Consider the following 17,304-nt stretch of genomic DNA (forward strand, 5'->3'; position numbering starts at 1 on the left):
TCCAATGTCGAACCTCTGTTAGACTCTACTAGACCTTCTCCCTTATTTAGAGACAGTTCTGCCTATACTAGCTAGGGGCAGACCTCAAGTGCTAGGGAATGAATGCTGCCTGTGAGCATCCCTCATCCAATGCCTAAAGGGAGCTGATGGATAAACTTCCTAGCTCTCTTCTCCTTCAGATTACTTAGTTCTGAGGCTCTTGTTCTACATTTTTATTTCCCAAATACCCCCCGCACAGATATAACGTTGGTTTTCCAAAGTGGCAACTTGCTAGAGAACATGTCTTTTATTAGCTTCCTCCTTTACCCTGTCTCATCCTACTTCCCTACCAGTGTTCCTGGGATCACCTCTCAAATATGCTTCTTGTACCAGAATCCTTGTCTCAGGCTCTGCTTCTGTGAGAATTTAACCCAAGACAGCAAGATATCAAGCTGAGAGACCTAGCCCTCAATCTGAAGAAAATTTTCACAAAGGATTTTGAAAAGATGTCCTGTAAACGAAGACAGTGTTTGGGTTAATATAAAATTTCCTCCCTCTTCAAAAATCATGGAGTAGGCTATACTTGAATCTACCCTTTGGAGCTGATGTAAATAGTTTGATGAGGATTGGGGCTGATGACCCCAATATTTAGGTAAAAATCTAAAGAATTCTTGAAATAAGAGGTTTTTTATGGGATTAAAACAATACCTTAGATAATTGATTGAATGGATTACAGTGGATGGAATTACATAATCCCAACTAAAAATGTGTCAATGAATAAATATTCACAGTGAGGACTGTGAGACAGATTAAGTTGGAAATTTGGTTGGCAACCCTGTTGTTAGAGAAGAATCAAAGCAAAATGCGAGGTTCTGTGTGATGAAATTCCATATGAATGTGACACTTTTTTAAACCTACATTTTTAGTTGAATAGAATATTTTTAGTCAGTATCATTTGTAAATTTGCAAGCTAGTGTCATCAGAAATGCCAGACTCAGTGTATATAAGCTTTTTTACTTTTGACTGCTATCTAGTTTTAATATTAATAAAAACCTTGTTTTTACCACTTACCATAATTCCTTTATGGTATCTTGGATGTTATAAAGAAAGAACTTGGTAGGATTCCCAGGTTTGTCATTTAACTACTTGGGTTGATTATGGTGCCAATAAGCAGAATAGGGAGTAAGTGATAAAGATGTGGTTTGGCTGCATAATATTCCAGTGTGTGTGTGTGTGTGTGTGTGTGTGTGTGTGTGTGTGTATCTCACATCTTCCTTATCCATTCATCTATTGATGGATACTTAGGTTGCTTCCATATCTTGGCTATTGTAAATAATGCTGCGGTGAACATGGGGCACATATATCCTTTCAAATAAGTATTTTTTTTCCATTGGGTAAGCAGTGAAATTAACTAGATCATATGGTGCTTCTGTTTTTAAGGTTTTGAAAAACATACTGTTTTCTACAGTGGCTGTACCAATTTGCATTCTCACCAACAGTGTATGAAGGTTCCTTTTTCTCCACATCCTCACCAACACTTGTTATTTCTTAGGTTTTTGATTCTAGCTATTCTGACAGATGTGAGGTGGCATCTCATTGTGCTTTGGATTTGCATTTCCCTGATGATTAGTGATGCTGAGCATCTTTTCATGTGTCTGTTGGCCATCTTTAGGTCTTCTTTGGAAAAACGTCTATTTAGGTCCTTTGCCCATTTTTAAGTTGGGTTGAGGTTATCAGACAAAATGAATGAAAGGGAGTGGAAAATACAGGCTTCCAGTCTTGGAACAAATAAGTCATGGAATAAAAGGCACAGTATAAGGAACACAGTCAATGATATTGTAAGAGCATTGTATGGTGACAGATGGTAGCTACTTGTGAGTATAGCATAATGTTTAAACTTGTGGAATCACTGTGTTGTACGCCTGAAACAAAAAAAAAATTAAAGGAAATATCTGGATTGAGAATAGAAGAGACAACTTATAATTTAAGGCATCTGTGGACCATGGAGGAGGTGATGTCTGATAGGTGATGAGTACAATGTCCTATACACGGTTTACAAGAGCTAAATCTATCTGTTCCCTGCTTTGTTGTCAAGCCACACCCCCATCACAGACCATGCCTTCACCCACATCTGACACTCTCTGCTCTGGGTTTACACTGGCTGTTCCCTCTGACTGAAACACCTTTTTGTATTCCTCCCCCTCCGTCACCCAGACAACTCATGTTTGAACACCTTCTAAGACAGAGCACTCACAGCTCCACCCTTTTCTGCTGTGACTTTGGCATTAACTCAGTTTCCTGAGACAGTGGTGCTAATATAGGAACACCACTGGGCTATTAGAATTAATTATACATCTAAAGCACTTAAAACAGCATGCACAAGAAGTGTTCTCCAAGTCTTTGCTCTTACTGTTAGGTGCTGTCTTACAAGACAGCCCATATCATCTTCTGTTAAAAAAAATCCTTTTTTAAGATTTGTTGTAATAACAGTCTTACCAAATAGTGCTGATTTAAAACAATGAGTGTTCTGGTCTTTTGTAACTCTTATCACAAAAAACTGTTTTAAATAATTTTTACCAGGCTTTCCCCTCCCGTCTCTTTTAACCTGTAAATTGGTTTTTTGTGTGTGAGTTGCCATAATCTGTATACTGCTTATCTTTTATGCAGTATTGCAGTGTTGTATCTCATTGTTTTAAGAATTTCCTGATATTTGAAGGGCACTTGGGTAGCTACTTGGGTAGCTCAGTTGGTTAAGCCTCCGACTTCGGCTCAGTTCATGATCTCATGGTTCCATGAGTTTGAGCCCTGCATCAGGCTCTGTGCTGACAGCTCAGAGGCTGCTTCAGAATCTCTGTCATCCTCTCTTTCTCTGCCCCTCCCCTGCACAAATGCACGTGCTCACTCTCTGTCTCTCAAAAATAAACATTTAAGGGTCACCTGGCTGGCTCAGTTGGTTAGGCATCCAACTTTGGGCTCAGGTCATGATCTCTTGGTTCGTGGGTTCGAGCCCAATGTCAGGCTCTGTGGTGATAGCTCCAATTCTTTGTTATTTTGATTGGGCCTGTTAAGTCTTTTCCTATGAGTTAATTGAGAATTTTCTGAAAAGTGAAATCAAATCAAATTTTATTTTTATACCTTTTATGAATTTCTCCAAATGTTCTCTATTTTTTATAATCTATTATAACCATAGATATCTATTAATCAGTATAAGTGCTAACATAAGAAATTTAAGAATGTATGCTGTCTTGTATAAATTTTTGAATATGAATTATACCAAAAAGTTAGTAAGCCAAAAATAGTACCTTTGTGGTTAAGAGCAAGGGAGCTTGAAGTTTAAGTTTTTCTAACAGATGTGAATTGCTGTTATTTAAAAATTTTTTTTAACGTTTTTATTTATTTTTGAGACAGAGAGAGACAGAGCATGAACGGGGGAGGGGCAGAGAGAGAGAGGGAGACAGAGAATCAGAAGCAGGCTCCAGGCTCTGAGCCATCAGCCCAGAGCCCGACGCGGGGCTCGAACTCATGGACCGTGAGATCGTGACCTGAGCCGAAGTCGGACGCTTAACCGACTGAGCCATCCAGGCGCCCCAACTGTTATTTAAAAAACTGACTTGGAGGGGTGCCTGGGTGGCTCAGTCAGTTGAGTGACCGACTTCAGCTCAGGTCATGACCTTACGGTTTGTGAGTTCAAGCCCGACGTTGGGCTCTGTGCTGACAGCTCAGAGCCTGGAGCCTGTTTCGGATTCTGTGTCTCCCTCTCTCTCTGCCCCTCCCCCACTCATGCTCTCTCTCTGTCTGAGAAACATTAAAAAAATTTTTTTAAAAACTGACTTGGAAATATACTTAGCTACAGGCCTATTTAGACCTAAAGTAATCTTTTAACTTTTTATTGTAGTATGTATAATTTAGTTGATGAGAAAAATAACCCATTAAGAATAAGGTTATTAAATGTAATTGATGATTTCTTTTCAATGTAATACCTTTCCCCTTTCGTATTTTAGCATCAAGAATACTTTATAGCACAATTATAACTATTATAAATGTCAAAGAAATTTAAGAGTTTATTCATAATAACACAAATGTTTTTTTTTTTTTTAACTTTTGAATTAGATCATAGAAAATTCTGTACTATCCATTGCACTGGTTACTTGAGAAGCTGGCCTCCAAATATTGTTGGAATGGAAGAAGAAAAGGACAGTAAGAAAGACAGTAGTAATTTTACCTGCCTTGTTGCCATTGGAAGGTTACATCCATATATTGTACCACAGAACAGTGGAGAGATTAAAGTGAAACCAACTGAATTTATAACCCGGTTTGCAATGAATGGGAAGTTTGTCTATGTGGACCAAAGGTGAACATTTATTTATTGCCATAATGATTAGCATTCAATGGGATACTTAAGGCTATTAAAGATGTACCTTGATAGTACTGCTAGATTGTTAAGGCTTCAGAATAGGAAATAAGTTTAAATGAAAAAAGAATGTGGATATGTGCATAATTTTGTTCAAGTCAAAAAATAAACTTGGAATATTTCTGAGCCAGTGGTGCAGAAACTGAGCATGGTCTGTGGCCACAATTTTATTGGTGAATGGTAAAAGAGTCTACCCTGGGCTGGGGGGGATGTCCATTCTAGCCTGGGTCTAGGGCAGCCAAAGGGGGGGCCCGGTGATGCATATGGCTTACTCATCCCCTGTCACTTTCCCACTATTGTGACTGTATGTGGACCTACAGTCTCTGGAAGGGAATGCATTCACCAAGCTGAAGTTTATTTTCGGTTTTAAAACCAGGGCAACAGCAATTTTAGGATACCTGCCTCAGGAACTTTTGGGAACTTCTTGTTATGAATATTTTCATCAGGATGACCATAGTAATTTGACTGACAAGCACAAAGCAGGTAGGCATTGAGTAGGGTAATTTTTTTGGTACTTTTTAATTATAGCTTCAACTCATTTTTCATCCCTGTGAAATCTGAAACTTGAATTAACCCTCAAGGGATTGATTTATGTAACAGTAGACCGTTATGCTGATTATTATCCTTTCTTGTTAAGTTCTACAGAGTAAAGAGAAAATCTTTACAGATTCATACAAGTTCAGAAAGAAAGATGGCTCTTTTGTAACTTTAAAAAGCCAGTGGTTTAGTTTCACAAATCCTTGGACCAAAGAACTGGAATATATTGTGTCTGTCAACAATTTAGTTTTGTAAGTAACTTTTATGTTGTTAAGACCTTTATGTTGATTTCAAATAAGTGTCATGTCTTTTCTTGTCTTGCTAAACCATTAAAGTTGCATGATCATCTGGCTTTATAACTTCAGTACATACTTTTTGTAATTCATTCACTGTTGATTGGCGTTACTTCTCAGAATTAGGCTGAAAGTTTTCCCTTTTGGAATACATTTCTTTTTGCTTGGTATAAAATGTGATAGTAAATGCATTTAAGTTCTTTCTTCCTACCTTTCATGGCCTTGTCATGACCTTCCAATAAATGATGTGGTTGTAGCTTTCAACTATATATCATCGTAAGAAATTGTTTTGTCCCACAGATCATTTTTATAGACATCTTCTAAGCCTGAGGTACTACATGTGATTGTGTAGGAATATTTGGCCGAGGGATAAGCACAAATCCAGCCTAAGCACTGCTTGCCAAACCCTGGCTATGTCTGTGTCAGCTAACTTAAAGGAAGAACAACTTTCCCTGCTTTGCTTAATAGGATAGCATAGCCCATTTTAAGTATCATTATTTTTCTGTAAGTTTTTCATTGTAATTGCTGTAACATTAACCCAATTCTGTTTCCTGATCTACTATACTTAGGTTTTTAAAAGGCCCCCAAAGCTTGGCATTCCAGCACTATCCCCTGTTTATCATTCCAATAATCCTTGCCTTCTTATCATTAGTATACAAACCGAGAGTTTGTAACTGAGAAAATGTACCTTATAGGGTAATAGGACATTTAGCAAATGTCCTGGTACTTAGCACATAAATACTTTGATCTCTAGTGGTGACATTAACAATAAGTATATATAAAACAAAAAGGTCAAGAACTAATAAAGCCACTACATTAAAGCTCTACTTATTTAACAATTTCCTTCACCTAAAAAAAAAAATCACCTATGGTGTTTCTTCATTCTAGGGGACATAGTGAGGTTAGAGAAGCATCGTTACTTCCTTGCAGCTCTCAATTATCAGAAGGTAAGCTTGGTTTTAAATGATGGGGATTTATTACTAGGAGTGTTGTTATTGTTACCATCTTTTTCTGTCTTGGAGAGGGAAAGATTTCAAGGTAATATTGCAAAGACTTGTAGGGCTAAAGTTATCCTCTTTAGAATTTCTACAATTCTTTGATTACCCTTCCATTATACTCTTACACTGTATTGCAATTAGTTGTTTGTTCACCTGGTCTGCCCCTTGATCGAGTTCTTCAAGAGTAGGAATGGTATTTTATCCATTATCTATCTAGTGGCTAGCATAGTTCCTTGTAGTTTGTGGCACTCAATACATATCTGTTGAGCAAATTAATGAAAAGTATTAATGGGGAGTTTTTGCTTATCTTGGCTTTTCACCACAAGAATATTTTATTCTATTACTTGTATAAATAAAAACAGAAATATGAAGGAATATTAAAAATAAAGCAGTATTACTCTGGCTTCAGTGTGGAGATTAAAATGGGAAGGAACTGTCTGTGCTCAAGGGTTACAGGTCATGATTATACCCTCAATGATATTCTACACATTTGACTCCTATCATTCTTCATACACGTCTTAAGCCATCATGAGTTATGTTTGTAATGCAAGCATAAATATTTCTAATATTTTAGGATGTAGCTAGTCTGTTTCTTTTAAAAAGGAAAATGGGAAATGTATTTGAATTGAGATAAACATATTAACCAAAGTTATACATAACTTTTTAGAAGTCTTCAATTGGATTTTCCCTTTTGTTATTATTTAGAATCCTCAAAACCATCTTATATTAATGTACCTGGAATGTCTACTGGAATAGTACTTGGCCCTGGTAGTATTGGAACAGATCTTATAAATGAAGCCCTGGACTTACAAAGGTAATGTTTTATTGCTGCAAATATCTTCACAAGTGAAATTATTATACTTATAAAACCAGTAGTCAAAAATCAGTAAGTTTCCTATATTCAAACAATAACCAGTTCAATAACATAATGGAAGAGAAGATCATTTTTATAGTAGCAACAAAAAAAGGTTAAGTATTATATGGGGCACCTGGGTGGCTCAGTTGGTTAAGCGGGCCAACTTCAGCTCAGGTCATGATCTCATGGTTCGTGGGTTCCAGCCCCATGTCAGAGCTCTGCTGTCAGAGCCTGCTTGGGATTCTCTCTCTCCCTCCTCTCTTTCTGCCCCTTCCCCCCTCAAAATAAAGAAATAAACTTAAAAAAATAAAAACTGTAAGAAGTGTATCAAGAACACAGGTATGGATTTTTATAATCTTAGTTTAGAAACTCCTTTCTAAACATCACAAAAAATCTATAATTCATGAAGAAAAAAGTTAATTATATAAAAACTCAAAACTTAAGCATAATAACCATTCTGAAAAAGGTAAATAATAAATTGCAGAAAATGTGTGTTTCAGGTGATAAAATGAATATATCTTACTATAGAAGTTTGATAGTATAACATTATTAAACTTCATTTAAACTTTATAAATAAACTTCATAACTTTATTAACCTTTATTTATATTAAAGTTTATATAGGGTATAAATAATAAAGTTATTAAAGAATTGTTTTAAATTTTATTCATTTTTTTTAACTGAAGTGTAATTTTTTTTTCAATATATGAAATTTATTGTCAAATTGGTTTCCATACGACACCCAGTGCTCATCCCAAAAGGTGCCCTCCTCAATACTCATCACCCACCCTCCCCTCCCTCTCACCCCCTATCAGCCCTCAGTTTGTTCTCAGTTTTTAAGAGTCTCTTATGCTTTGGCTCTCTCCCACTCTAACCTCTTTTTTTTTTTCTTCCCCTCCCCCATGGACTTCTGCCAAGTTTCTCAGGATCCACATAAGAGTGAAAACATATGGTATCTGTCTTTCTCTGTATGGCTTATTTCACTTAGCATCACACTCTCCAGTTCCATCCACGTTGCTACAAAGGGCCATGTTTCATTCTTTCTCATTGCCATGTAGTACTCCATTGTGTATATAAACCACAATTTCTTTATCCATTCATCAGTTGATGGACATTTAGGCTCTTTCCATGATTTGGCTATTGTTGAGAGTGCTGCTATAAACATTGGGGTACAAGTGCCCCTATGCATCAGTACTCCTGTATCCCGTGGGTAAATTCCTAGCAGTGCTATTGCTGGGTCATAGGGTAGGTCTATTTTTAATGTTTTGAGGAACCTCCACACTGTTTTCCAGAGCGGCTGCACCAGTTTGCATTCCCACCAACGGGGCAAGAGGGTTCCCGTTTCTCCACATCCTCTCCAGCATCTATAGTCTCCTGATTTGTTCATTTTAGCCACTCTGACTGGTGTGAGGTGATATCTGAATGTGGTTTTGATTTGTATTTCCCTGATGAGGAGCGACGTTGAGCATCTTTTCATGTGCCTGTTGGCCATCTGGATGTCTTCTTTAGAGAAGTGTCTATTCATGTTTTCTGCCCATTTCTTCACTGGATTATTTGTTTTTCAGGTGTGGAGTTTGGTGAGCTCTTTATAGGTTTTGGATACTAGCCATAACCAATTTTTAAAAAGAGCTTGGGGAATAAAATAAGTAGTAAAGAATTTGGAGAGTAGACTATAAAAATTATAAATGGCCAAAAACCTTCAACAATTGCTCACCCCTCCCCACACAGTTAAAAATATATACAGCTGGCCCTTGAACAATATGGCAGTTGGGGATATCACCCCTCACAGTCAAACATCCGCGTATAACTTCTGACTCCTCCAAAGCCTAACTACTAATAGCCTACTGTTGACTAGAAGCCTTACCAATAACATAAATGGTCAATTAACACATATTTTGTATGTTAGATGTATTGTATACTGTATTCTTACAATAACATATGCTAGAGAAAAGAAAATATTCAGAAAAATCATAAAGAAGAGATTTTGTTCCAAGGGGGTGATGTTAGAAGACCCTGAACTCACCTCCTCCACAGACACACCAAATCTACACCTATTTATAAAGAAGTTTCTCCTGAAGAAGAGCAGAGGGCTGACTAAACAGCTTCTGCACAATTGAAGATACAGAGACCACATAAAGAATAGCGAGAGAAATAGAGACTCAGTAACAAAGGGAATCCTCACCCTTGACACTGCAAACAGCAGTGAGAAGGGATACTGTGAGCAGATCATCTGCTGTGGGGCACATAAAAAAAGTCATGGGTTAAAAGGTCAACTAGAATATACAGGAACCAGCCGAGAACTCTGTCAAATAGCAGGGGAACTGCTGGAACTTTGTCCAGGTCAGAGGGGATGGTGGCCGCAGTTTATATTTCCCCTCCACCTTGAGAGTGTGGATGGAAGCAGGGTTCGGCATTCTGGGTGGCCTAATGCTTCAGTGAGCCCCATGCCCCGAGCCCACACCAGCCCTGCTGTACCACCAAGGTTGTCCCAGTATAACACATGCCAGAACACACCTGGTCAGTGCTCACTACAGCTGCAGCTGTCTTGCAAAGCTGACATGGGTACAGAGCAGCCCAGAATACTCTAGACCTGAACCACCTCAGTTCCATATGACTTACTAGGGCACCTCTGGTCCATAGCACTCTGGGGCCACTTGGATCGTGCCTGCGTTAGCTTCAGACATCCTATCAGAATGCCATCTTCACAATGTGCCCCAGGACCCTCAGACTCAGCCCTGCCTTATCTTTAGCTACTCTGCCAGAGCCCCAGGCACCCCCAGCTTACACTGCCTCTTCTCTGCTGTCCTGCCAGGGCACCCTCTGTGCAGAGAGCCCTGAGACTACACTGGCCCATGCCCACATCAGCTCCAGCTATCCCACCAAGGCAGCCCTAGCTCAGAGTGCCCTGGAATCTGCACCCATGCTAGCCACAGCTCTAACCAGTCAGCGAAAGTCACCAGGCACATAGTCTACACAGAGGACAACCATACACAAGCCCATTCCTTCAAGTTTGGGAAAAGTAACTGTTCCACTTAATTCATAGAAGAAAAAAACAATAAGTTAAAAATGAGAAGACAGAAATGTGTACCAAACAAAACAACAAGACAAAACCCTAGGCAAAAAACTAAATGGAGATAACCAATCTACCTGATAAAGAGTTCAAAGTAATGGGCACCAAGATGCTCACTGGACAAGAGAGAAGAGTGGATGAACTTAGTGAGAACTTCAACAAGTTGACAGAAAATATTAAAATAATCAGAATTAAAGGATACAATGACTTAAATGAAAAGTATAATAGAGGTAATCAGCAGTAAATTAGCAGATGCAGAAGAATGGATCACTAATTTTGAGAACAAGGTAGTGGAGAGCTTCCAAGCTAAACAACAAAAATAAAAATAGAATGAGGACAGGTTAAGGGATCTCTTGGACAATATCAAGTGAACAAACATTTGCATCATAAGGATCCCAGAAGAAGAAGAGAGAGAAAGGGGCAGAAAACTTATTTGAAGAAATAGTAACTGAAAACTTCCCTAACCTGGGGAAGGAAACAGACATCTACGTTAAGAAGGCAAAAAAATCCCCAAATAAGATAAACCCAAGAAATCCACACCATGACACTTTAGTTTTTGATATCTTAAATTGTTAAGAGAGGATTTTAAAAGCAGCACGAGAGAAACAACTAGAAACATATAAAGAAAATTCCACAAGGTTATCAGCTGATTTTTCAGCAGAAAATTTGCAGGTCAAGAGGGAGTGGTATGATATATTCAAAGTGCTGAAAGGAAAAAACTACAACTAAGAATATTCTACCCAGGGGTGCTTGAGTGGCTCAGCTGGTTAACTGTCTGACTCTTGATTTTGGCTAATGTCATGATCTCATGATTCGTGATTCAAGCTCCTCATCAGGCTCTGCACTGACCGTACAGTCTGCTTGGGATTCTCTCTCTCTGCCCTACCCCTAGTCTCAATCTCTCTCTCTCTCAAAACAAATAAAGAAACATTTAAGGGGGGGGAGGGGTATTCTTTCAGCAAGATTATCATTAAGAATTGAGGAGAGGGAGGGGCGCCTGGGTGGCTCAGTCGGTTAAGCGGCCGACTTCAGCTCAGGTCACAATCTTGAGGTCCGTGAGTTCGAGCCCCGCGTCGGGCTCTGTGCTGACAGCTCAGAGCCTGGAGCCTGCTTCCGATTCTGTGTCTCCCTCTCTCTCTGCCCCTCCCCTGTTCATGCTCTGTCTCTCTCTGTCCCAAAAATAAATAAACGTTAAAAAAAAAAAAAAAAGAATTGAGGAGAGGGATACCTGGGTGGCTCAGTCAGTTGCGCGTACAACTTTGGGCTCAGGTCATGATCTCATGATTCACGAGTTCAGGCCCCGTGTTGGGCTCTATGCTGACACTCAGAGCCTGAAGTCTGTTTCAGATTCTGTGTCTCCCTCTCTCTCTGCCCCTCCTCCACTCATGATCTGTCTCTCTCAAAAATAAAACAAACATAAAAAATCTTTAAAAAAATAAGAATTGAGGAGACATAAAGAGTTTCCCAAACATAATTAAAGGATTTCACCACCACTAAACTGGCCTTATGTGCAATGTTGAAGAGAAATTTTTAATCAGAAAAGGCCATAAATAGAAGAAAATTGTGAAAGGAAAAAATTTCACTGGTTAAAAAATACACACAGTAAAGGTAGTAGGTCAATTACATATAAAGCTACTATGATGGTTAAAGAACAAAATTAATAAAATTAATAATATCAACAAATTGGTTAAGGGATACAAAAATTAAAAGGTATAAAATATGATATCCTACACATAAAATATGAAAGGTGGGAGTAAAAATGTAGTGCTTTTAGGATGTCAAGCTTAAGGGGTGCCTGGGTGGCTCAGTTATTTAGGTGTCCAACTTGGACTCAGGTCATGATCTCGTGGTTTATGAGTTCAAGCCCCATGTTAGGCTCTGTGCTAACAGTGCAGAGCCTACTTCAGATTCTCTGTCTCCCATTCTCTGTGCCCCTCCCCTACTTGCTCTCCCTCTCTCTCTCAAAAATAAATATTAAAAAAAAATTAGAATGTCAAACTTAAGAGACCATCAACTTCATATAGTATACATTGGATGTTATATGTGAAACTCATAGTAACCGCAGCCAAAAATGTATAAAAGATATGCAAAAAAATTAAGAGAAAGGAATCCCAGCATAACACTAAAGAAAGTCATCAAATCACCAGGAAAAGAGCAAGAAGAAAAAACAAAAAACTACAACAACCAGAAAGGAAGATACAAAATGGCAATAAGTACATACTTATCAATAATTACTTTAAATGTAGGGGCACCTGGGTGGGTTAAGCATCTGACTTTGGCTCAGGGCATGATCTCATAGTTCATGAGTTTGAGCCCTGCATCGGACTCTCTGCTGTCAGGATGGAGCCCGCTTTGGATCCACTGATCCCTTTCTCTACCCCTCCCCTGCTCACTCTCTTTCTCTCAAAAATAATCATTAAAAAAATAATAATTTCTTTAAATGTAGATGTTCCAATCAAAAGACATAAGGTGATTCAACAGATAAAAAATTAGAACTATATGCTGCATACAAGAAACTCACTTCAGAGCTAAAAACATACAAACTGAAAGTGAAGGGATGGAGAAAGAGATTCCATTCAAATGGAGGCAGAAAAAAAAAGGCGCTGGGGTAGTAATACTTCTATTAGACAAAATAGACTTTAAAACAAAGACCATAGCAACAACAAAGAAGGGTGTTACATAATAATAAAGGAATCAATCCAATAAGAGGATATAATGATTGTAAATATCTATTAAACCCCACATGGAAGCACCTAAATATATAAAGAAAATATTAGCAGGCATAAAGGGGGAAATTGACAGTAATACAATAATAGTAGGGAACATTAACACTTCACTGACATCAGTGAATGAGAAAACAGTGACTCTAAATGACACATTAGACCAGATGGACATAAAAAAAATATATACAGAATATCTCATCCCCAAATAGCAGAATACACATTTCTTTTATTTATTTAAAAAAAAATTTTTTTGATGTTTATTTATTTTTGAGAGAGAAAAAGACAGACTGCGAGTGGGTTAGGGGCAAAGAGAGAGATACAGAAGCTAAAGCAGGCTCCAGGCTCTGAGCTATCAGCACAGTGCCCGATGCGGGGCTTGAACTCACTAGCTGTGAGATCATGACCTGACCCTAAGTCCGACACTCAACTGACTGAGCCACCCAAGCACCCCTACTTTATTTATTTTTTAATGTTTATTTATTTTTGGGAGAGAGAGACAGACAAACAGACATGTGAGCAGACAGAAAGGAGGGGAAGAGAGAGAGAGAGGGAGACACAGAATCTGAAGCAGGCTCCAGGCTCTGAGCTGTCAGCACAGAGCCCGACACTGGGCTCAGATTCACAAACCGTGAAATCATTACCTGAGCCAAAGTTGGAGGTTTAACCTACTGAGCCAGCCAGGTACCCCAGAATACACATTAGATGCACATGGAGCCTTCTCAAGTATAGATTACATGCTGGTGCACAAAAGAATTCTCAATAAATTTAAAGAAATTAAAATTATATCAAGCATCATTTCTAACTACTACAATATGAAAGTAGAAATCAATTACAACAACAAAACCCTGGAGAAAACACAAACTCATGGAGGCTAAACAATGTGCTCAACAACAAGTGTATCAATGAAGAAATGAAAGAGGAAATTAAAAAATAACTAGAAACAATAGAAAATGGAAACACAATAGTTCAAAATCTTTGGGATACAACAAAAGTAGTTTTAAGAAGGAAGTTTATAGTGATACAGGCCTACCTCAAGAACCAAGAAAAATCTCAAACAATGTGACTTTACATGTAAAGGAACTAGAAAAAGAAGGCAAAATCCAAAGTTGGTAGAAGGAAGGAAATAATAAAGACTAGAGTGGAAATAAATGAAATAGAGACTAAAAAAAGCAAAAAACACAAAAAGATCAGCAAAGCTAAAAGTTGGTTCTTTAGAAAGATAAACAAAATTGATAAATCTTTAGCCAGACTCATCAAGAAAAAAGAGAGGACTCAAAATCAGAAACGAAAGAGAAGTTGCAACCTACACTACAAAGGAATATAAGAAACTACCATGAAAAATTGTATGCCAACAAATTGAATAATCTGGAATAGATAAATGCCTAGAAATATACAGTCTTACAAACTGAATCAGGAAGAAACAGAAAATCTGAACAGAGCCATTACCAGTAATAAAATGGAATCAGTGATCAACAAAATCCCAACAAACAAAAGCCCAGGACCAGATGGGTTCCCAGATGAATTCTACCAAACATTTAAATATAGTGTTTTGAAATTTAATTTGTTTAGAACAATTAGTTACATCATGGGCAGCACCCCATAATCAATTACATTAGTATTTATGCTTTGAGAAGTATTTACAGATTAAATGGTAAAACATCTGGGAGGAGAGGAGAGGAGGTTGGGGTGTATACATTAAATAAGATTTGGAAAAGAATTATTGATCTTTCGTTGTATTATCTACTTTTATATCTTTTGGAAGTTTTCCATAATGAAAGTTTAAAGATCTATTTCTGGAGTGAATTGTTACAAATATTAGGAGGGTAGAGTAGGATAAAATATTAGCTTTATATCAGGTCAGACTTGGCCAAGTTCAGATCAGTTCTAATTTTGGTGCCAAATAAATTATGGGAAATCTTTCAGTGTTCAAAGCCTTTTTGATTTTGGAATTGTAGAGAAGGGTCCTAAAACCTCACAATATAGAACAATACGGAAATTTGTTCAGACTAGTTACTTCTCCTATTTGCAACTAGGCTTTGGGGGGGGGGGGCGGGTAGGAGACATACAAGGGGGAAGAAATTTTTGCTTTTTATTTTCTACCTGTTCATACAGTTTAAATTTTCATATTAAAAAGTTTACATTGAAAAAAACTCAGACATTTGTCATGTGGCTACTGTCTGCCCAATTTTATTGAATATTGAATACTTGCAATGTGCTATATACTTTTAAGAATTGAAAGTATTATGAAACATATGCACAAGAATATGCATATGACCCATCATACACTTTGATCATAAATCTCTTAACACTTAATATGTAAAACTGAAAGTACTATATAGTATATTATTAAATGCTTGAGTGTGTAATTCGTACATTCTTGGCATTTAATCCTATACTGAGTTTCACTATAGGATCCAGGTTTCCTTCTAGATGTAAGATTTTACAACTAAATGGCTTAAATGCTGAAAACAATTTTATCAGCAAAAAGCATTTTCTTTTTTAATTGTGGCAAAACATAAAAAGCTTAACATTCCTAAATTTATAGTTGAGTAGCATTAAGTACATTTGCATTGTCATGTAATCACCACCACTATCCATCTCTAGGACCTTTTACCTTGCAAAACTGAAACTCCCATTAAACAACAACTTCCCATTTCCCTCTTCCCTGAGCCCCTGGCAACCACCATTCTACTTTCTCTCTCCATGAATTTGACTGCTCTAAGTAGCTCTTCTGAATGAATCATATAATTATTCGTCCTTTTGTGAATGATTTCTTTCACTTAGCATAATGCCTTCAAGGTTTAAGCAGGTTGCAGCATGTGTCAGAACTTCCTTGTAAGGCTGAATAATATTTCACCGTATATATATGCCACATTTTCTTTATGCATTAATCTGTGGATCCCTGTGTTGCTTCCACCTTGTGGCTATTATGAATGTGGGTATACAAGTATCTGTTCTAGTCCCTGCTTTCAATTCTTTTGCATATGCACCCAGAAGTAGAACTGCTGAATCATATGGTGATTGTATTTTAAATTTTTTGAGGAACCACCGTTCTGTTTTCCATAGCAGTTGTACCATTGTACGCTCTTACCAGCAGTGCACAAGTTTTCTGGTTTCTCCACATCCTTGCCAACACTTGTTATTTTCTGTACATTGAGAGTTCTCTTGATGGGTGCGAGGTGGTAGCTCGTTGTGGTTTTGATTTGTATTTCCCTAATGATTAGTGATTTTGAACATCTTTTCATGTGCTTATTGGCCACTTGTAGTCCTTCTTTGGAGAATTATTTATTCAGGTCCTTTGCCCAGTTTTTCACCGGGCTGTTGGTTGTTGAGTTGTAGGAGTTCTTTATGTATCCCGGATAATAACCCCTTATCAGATACAGGGTTGGTAAATATTTTTTCCCCTCTCCGTGGGTTGCCTTTTCACTCTGTTCATAGTTTCCTTTGATATACAAAATTTTTAAATTTTGATGTGACCCAGTTTTGTTTTGGTGTTTTGACACCATCTAAAAAATGATCACCAAAGTCAATGTCATAAGGCTTTTCCCCTGTTTTCTGCTAAGAGTTTTATAATTTTAGGTCTTATGTTTAGGTGTTGGTCCATTTTGAGTTAATTTTGTGTACGGTATAGGGTAGGGTCCAACTTTCTTCTTCATGTAGCTATCCAGTTTTCCCATGTCATCAGTTGAAGATTATCCTTTCCTCCATTGAATGGTCTTTAGATCCCTGCTGAAAATCATTTGACCATAGATGCTGGAAGGGCACTTTAAGAGAAGTGGAACTTGAGGCACCCATTGACAGCTGAATACCATTAGAATGTCTAGGAAGCAGTGGGGAGGGTGTTTATCCATGGGGGCACCTCAGCCAATGTATAGAGATAGGTAGGAGAAAGCACGATGGTTTCAGCATAACAAGGAGTTTGTGAGAGAAGTTGGGTTGCTGAGCAGTGGGGAGTTTTAACCAAGGAGAGGTCACATGGTGAAGGGACTTAAATAGCAGGTTTCTGCCCAGGTGACTAATATGAAGCTGTATTTTAGATTAATGTGGAAATGAAGTCCAGGGATGGGGGTGTATCTTTAACCTAAGGCTAATTGAACAGGTGGTGGTTTTAAATAATGAACTATAGAATGAGAAACCAGCAAAGCTATTTACATGGGCTGTCCTATGAAAAATCCCCAAGACAGGTCACTGATTTTTTTTCACTTGTGTTTTATACCTAATTCATTTCATTCCTGCGTTTTAATTTCTTCCTCTATAATTTCTTGTCAACTAGTTTTTTGACAATAAAGACAGTTATGCTAATGCCATTATGAATTTCACATAATCGAGCACTTAACTTTATACGATACTGTCCCAGTTTTGAAGAGACTAATATTGTCATATTGTCTTGAAGAGATTTATGACTAAAGCATATGATTTTGTTTGCGTTGTTTTATGTT

The 17,304-nt window shown here is 37.7% G+C and overlaps 1 protein-coding gene across 2 annotated transcripts in view; it reads left to right on the top strand.

Moving 5' to 3' along the window:
- The window catches only part of ARNTL2 (aryl hydrocarbon receptor nuclear translocator like 2), a 121,854-nt gene that overhangs the window by 100,562 nt on the left and 3,988 nt on the right, over nt 1–17,304 (top strand). For both annotated transcript variants that reach the window (XM_042946136.1, XM_042946137.1), the window contains exons 9-13: nt 4,090–4,330; nt 4,767–4,873; nt 5,028–5,178; nt 6,109–6,167; nt 6,924–7,032. In XM_042946136.1, the coding sequence (XP_042802070.1) occupies nt 4,090–4,330; nt 4,767–4,873; nt 5,028–5,178; nt 6,109–6,167; nt 6,924–7,032 (667 nt within the window). The remainder of the gene's footprint in view (nt 1–4,089; nt 4,331–4,766; nt 4,874–5,027; nt 5,179–6,108; nt 6,168–6,923; nt 7,033–17,304) is intronic.

The sequence above is a fragment of the Panthera leo genome, chromosome B4, assembly GCF_018350215.1.
Source record: "Panthera leo isolate Ple1 chromosome B4, P.leo_Ple1_pat1.1, whole genome shotgun sequence".
NCBI lineage: Eukaryota > Metazoa > Chordata > Mammalia > Carnivora > Felidae > Panthera > Panthera leo.